Raw genomic sequence first — 5,695 nt, 5'->3', positions numbered from 1 at the left:
TCCCCTGTGAAGGTCATATTCTGTGCGGTCAGGTCTGTGGTCCCCTGTGAAGGTCATATTCTGTGCGGTCAGGTCTGTGGTCCCCTGTGAAGGTCATATTCTGTGCGGTCAGGTCTGTGGTCCCCTGTGAAAGTCATATTCTGTGCGGTCAGGTCTGTGGTCCCCTGTGAAAGTCATATTCTGAGCGGTCAGGTCTGTGGTCCCCTGTGAAGGTCATATTCTGTGCGGTCAGGTCTGTGGTCCCCTGTGAAGGTCATATTCTGTGCGGTCAGGTCTGTGGTCCCCTGTGAAGGTCATATTCTGTGCGGTCAGGCAGAATGAAGACAGACACTGTGATTGGATGAAACTGAGATTTATTTTGTTCAGATAAAATAGATTACAGAAAGCAGCCAGGCGGAGGGGAGGCCGGATGGAGCTGATTGGACAATAATCACCAAGCTCCGCCCAGGAGGATCACAACGCTGATTCTTCTAGTGATTATTTCATACAAAATTGGAGAAAAAAAATCAGAGGAGGGGCAACAGATCCCCTTGTGGGCAGAGCAGCCAATCTGATTCATGCAGCAGGTGGAGGTGTTCAGTGGGTGGAGCTCATTCTACGCGGGGGAAGAGCAGGAATCCGCTGAAGACACTGCTGCTGACGTCTTTGCTGGCGATTCTGCGGCTCTTGGCGTCGGTCTCGATCCAGACCTGGTCATTGCGGTTGAGGTTCAGGACGGCTCCTCCAGAGTTGACCTGGTTGCGATTGTTGCTGTTTCGGTCGCAGAAGCTGAGTAGTTTCTTGCCATTGGCTGTGCCGATTTTGGCCCAGATGTGGAGGCAGAGATCTCCGGCAGAGACGGCCTGGAAGGTGAAATAATAGTAGCCGGGCTCGGCACAGAGGAAGCGACCCGAGGAGCTGTCATACACCCCCTCCTGGTTGGTGAGGATCTCCCCGAACAGCAGCGTGTTCTCCTTCAAGCCAGTGTAGACCACCGAGAATGCTGGCCGCCGCTGGTTCTTGCCATCCGCCATCGCTCCTTTGGATCCAGCTGGGCCGGGCTCTCCTGGAGGCCCTGGGGGCCCCTCTGGACCCTTATATCCTATAGAGCCAGGCTCGCCTGGGGCCCCGGGGTCTCCAGCATCACCTTTGCTCATTGTTAGTCCAGAAAGTCGTCTGCTGTCCCCTGAAAGAGGAAAAAGAGGAAATGTTGGGGGGTCTGAGGAAGGTGAAGTCCAATCGTCAATTGACTCCACCTTTCTGTATGACCAACTAAGGACAACCCATGAGGATGTCACCTGACACAGAAGCCAATCCTAAAACAGGGTGCAATTACCTGACAACCTCACCTACTTCTATACCTCCCCCCACCCCAACTCCACCTACTTCTATAACTCCACCTCCTACCCCAACTCCTCCTACTTCTATGACTCCACCTCCTACCCCAACTCTTCCTACTTCTATAACTCCACCTACTTCTATACCTCCCCCCCACTCCAACTCCGCCTACTTCTATAACTCCACCTCCTACCCCAACTCTTCCTACTTCTATAACTCCACCTACTTCTATACCTCCCCCCACCCCAACTCCACCTACTTCTATAACTCCACCTCCTACCCCAACTCTTCCTACTTCTATGACTCCACCTCCTACCCCAACTCTTCCTACTTCTATAACTCCACCTACTTCTATACCTCCCCCACCCCAACTCCGCCTACTTCTATAACTCCACCTCCTACCCCAACTCCTCCTACTTCTATGACTCCACCTCCTATCCCAACTCCTCCTACTTCTATAACTCCACCTACTTCTATACCTCCCCCCACTCCAACTCCGCCTACTTCTATAACTCCACCTCCTACCCCAACTCTTCCTACTTCTATAACTCCACCTACTTCTATACCTCCCCCACCCCAACTCCGCCAACTTCTATAACTCCACCTCCTACCCCAACTCCTCCTACTTCTATGACTCCACCTCCTACCCCAACTCTTCCTACTTCTATAACTCCACCTACTTCTATACCTCCCCCCACCCCAACTCCGCCTACTTCTATAACTCCACCTCCTACCCCAACTCCTCCTACTTCTATGCCTTCACCTCCTACCCCAACTCTTCCTACTTCTATAACTCCACCTACTTCTATACCTCCCCCCACCCCAACTCCACCTACTTCTATAACTCCACCTCCTACCCCAACTCCTCCTACTTCTATGACTCCACCTCCTACCCCAACTCTTCCTACTTCTATAACTCCACCTACTTCTATACCTCCCCCACCCCAACTCCGCCTACTTCTATAACTCCACCTCCTACCCCAACTCCTCCTACTTCTATGACTCCACCTCCTACCCCAACTCCTCCTACTTCTATAACTCCACCTACTTCTATACCTCCCCCCACTCCAACTCCGCCTACTTCTATAACTCCACCTCCTACCCCAACTCTTCCTACTTCTATAACTCCACTTACTTCTATACCTCCCCCACCCCAACTCCGCCTACTTCTATAACTCCACCTCCTACCCCAACTCCTCCTACTTCTATGCCTTCACCTCCAACCCCAACTCCTCCTACTTCTATAACTCCACCTACTTCTATACCTCCCCCACCTCAACTCCACCTACTTCTATAACTCCACCTCCTACCCCAACTCCTCCTACTTCTATGCCTTCACCTCCTACCCCAACTCTTCCTACTTCTATAACTCCACCTACTTCTATACCTCCCCCCACCCCAACTCCGCCTACTTCTATAACTCCACCTCCTACCCCAACTCCTCCTACTTCTATGCCTTCACCTCCATCCCCAACCCCTCCTACTTCTATAACTCCACCTACTTCTATACCTCCCCCACCCCAACTCAGCCTACTTCTATAACTCCACCTCCTACCCCAACTCCTCCTACTTCCATGCCTTCACCTCCAACCCCTCCTACTTCTATAACTCCACCGACTTCTATACCTCCCCCTCCTACCCAAACTCCTCCTACTTCCATACCTCCACCTCCTACCCCAACTCCTCCTACTTCTATACTTATATTATTAGCCCTGGGTATTATAAAAGTTGGGGTCATACCGGGGTCCCCTCGGTCTCCTTTCTGTCCGTGTCTTCCATGACGCCCGGGATGCCCAGGATGACCATTCTCTCCATTGGAGGCCTTGCAGCCATCTGATTGGTGGGATGGTGGGCACAGGAATCCAATGAACAGGAGGCTGAGTAGCAGCCAGGGTCTCTCCATGGTATCACTCCCCTGAAGAGAAATATCAGTCAGTTAGTGCAGTAACCCATAGCAACCAGACAGCGCCCATCACTGACAGCACACTGCACTGAAAGATTTATGTCTGATGTTTAATTCACAAGAACAGTCATGGGGTTTATAACAGGGCCCCATAGCAGGAGTATTTATATGGGGCCCATAGCAGGGATATACAGTATCTGACAAAAGTAAGTACACCCCTCAGTGATATTTCTTCTCTCTTTTCATGTGACAACACTGAAGAAATGACACTTGTCTACAATGTAAAGTAGTGAGTGTACAGCTTGTATAACAGTGTAAATTTCCTGTCCCCTCAAAATAACTCAACACACAGCCATTAATGTCTAAACCGCTGGCAACAAAAGTCAGTACACCCCTAAGTGAAAATCTTCAAATTGGGCCCAGAGTGTCAATATTTTGTGTGACCGCCATTATTTTCCAGCACTGCCTTAACCCTCTTGGTCATGGAGGTCAGCAGAGCTTCACAGGTCACCACTGGAGTTCTCTTCCCCTCCCCCATGATGACATCACGGAGCTGGTGGATGTCGGAGACCTTCCCCTCCTCCACCTTCCCTCTGAGGATGTCCCACAGATGATCAGTAGGGTTTAGGTCTGGAGACATGCTTGGCCAGTCCATCACCTTTACCCTCAGCTTCTTTAGCAAGGCAGTGGTGGTGTTGGAGGTGTGTTTGGGGTGGTTATCATGTTGGAATACTGCCCTGCGGTCCAGTCTCTGAAGGGAGGGGGTCATGCTCTGCTTCAGTATGTCACAGTACATGTTGGCATTCATGGTCCCCTCAATGATCTGTAGCCCCCCAGTGCCGGCAGCACTCATGCAGCCCCAGACCATGACACCCCCACCACCATGCCTGACTGTAGACAAGACACACTTGTCTTTGTCCTCCTCACCTGGTTGCCCCCACACACGCTTGTCACCATCTGACACCAAATACCTTTATCTTGGTCTCATCAGAGCACAGGACATGGTTCCAGTAATCCATCTCCTTAGTCTGCTTGTCTTCAGCAAACTGTTTGTGGTCTTTTCTTGTGCATCATCTTTAGAAGAGGCTTCCTTCTGGAATGACAGCCATGCAGACCAATTTGATGCAGTGTGCGGCGTATGGTCTGAGCACTGACAGGCTGACCCCCCCACCCCTACAACCTCTGCAGCAATGCTGGCAGCACTCATACGTCTATTTCCCAAAGACAACCTCTGGAGATGACGCTGAGCACGTGACCTCAACTTCTTTGGTGGACCATGGCGAGGCCTGTTCTGAGGGGAACCTGTCCTGTTATACCGCTGTATGGTCTTGGCCACCGTGCTGCAGCTCAGTTTCAGGGTCTTGGCAATCTTCTTATAGCCTAGGCCATCTTTATGTAGAGCAACAATTCTTATCTTCAGATCCTCAGAGAGTTCTTTGCCATGAGGTGCCATGTTGTACTTCCAGTGACCAGTATGAGAGAGTGAGAGCGATAACACCAAATTTAACACACCTGCTCCCCATTCACACCTGAGATCTTGTAACACTAACGAGTCACATGACACGGGGGGAGGGAAAATGGCTAATTGGGCCCAATTGGGACACTTTCACTTAGGGGGTGTACTGACTTTTGTTGCCAGTGGTTTAGACATTAATGGCTGCGTGTTGAGTTATTTTGAGGGGACAGGAAATTTACACTGTTATACAAGCTGTACACTCACTACTTTACATTGTAGACAAGTGTCATTTCTTCAGTGTTGTCACATGAAAAGAAAGAAGAAAAGATTTACAAAAATGTCACTGAGGGGTGTACTTACTTTTGTCAGATACTGTATATATACTGTATATAGAGGGCTCTATGGGGTACATATAGCCTTTAGAGACTCACCTGTACTGGGATCAGTCTCTCCGTACTGGGACCAGTCTCTCCGTACTGGGATCAGTCTCTCTGTACTGGGACCAGTCTCTCCGTACTGGGATTAGCCTCTCCGTACTGGGACCAGTCTCTCCGTACTGGGATCAGTCTCTCTGTACTGGGACCAGTCTCTCCGTACTGGGACCAGTCTCTGTACTGGGATTGTGCGGAGTTCTGCGAGCACACTTCTCCTTTTCAGGGACTGTTCACCAGAAGAAGAGGAAGAGCCCCCCCCCCCCCCGACTCATGGGAGTGCCCTGAGCAGAAGAGCTAACACTCTGATGTATGATGGGGGGGGGGGTATTTCCTTTTTCAGACCCCCAGTGGTGGAGGTGGCGGGGGTTGGGATGAGATAATTGTTGATTACTACTCTGCTCCCTAAAATTTGTGTTCTGTGATGAAATAGTAAGAAAGGTGCTCTGTACAGCGCTACTCATCATGTCGGTGCTATAAAATATTGGATAATATTAGACCTATTAGATAAGAGGTCGGTGATGTTGGGGGGGGGGGGGGGTTGGGTCACATCTGCATGGAGTTTGCATGTTCTCCTCCTGTCTGTGT

General features: G+C 50.6%; 1 protein-coding gene across 1 annotated transcript; it reads right to left on the bottom strand.

The window, feature by feature from the left end:
* Positions 1-336: 336 nt before the first annotated feature.
* Positions 337-5,322, bottom strand: LOC143933389 (complement C1q subcomponent subunit A-like). Its single transcript, XM_077456264.1, has 3 exons — positions 5,108-5,322; positions 3,058-3,232; positions 337-1,165 (listed from the first exon to the last, which is right to left on the bottom strand). Exons 2-3 carry the CDS (start codon positions 3,218-3,220, stop codon positions 591-593), a joined length of 738 nt encoding a protein of 245 aa, XP_077312390.1. The 5' UTR covers positions 3,221-3,232; positions 5,108-5,322; the 3' UTR covers positions 337-590.
* Between the last annotated feature and the right edge of the window lie 373 nt (positions 5,323-5,695).

Source organism: Lithobates pipiens, unplaced genomic scaffold, assembly GCF_037356315.1.
Source record: "Lithobates pipiens isolate NorthernLeopardFrog02 unplaced genomic scaffold, aLitPip1_a1.2 Scaffold_27, whole genome shotgun sequence".
Taxonomy (NCBI): Eukaryota; Metazoa; Chordata; class Amphibia; order Anura; family Ranidae; genus Lithobates; species Lithobates pipiens.
Note: the sequence above shows the minus strand (reverse complement) of the source record. Positions and strands in the feature narration are given on the sequence as shown.

Coding starts and splice junctions, on each gene's coding strand:
- LOC143933389 (XM_077456264.1), bottom strand. CDS start 3,220: ATGGAGAGACCCTGGCTGCTACTCAGCCTCCTGTTCATTGGATTCCTG. Junction 1,166..3,057: donor AGGAGACCGAGGGGACCCCG/GTATGACCCCAA, acceptor TTCCTCTTTCAG/GGGACAGCAGACGACTTTCT.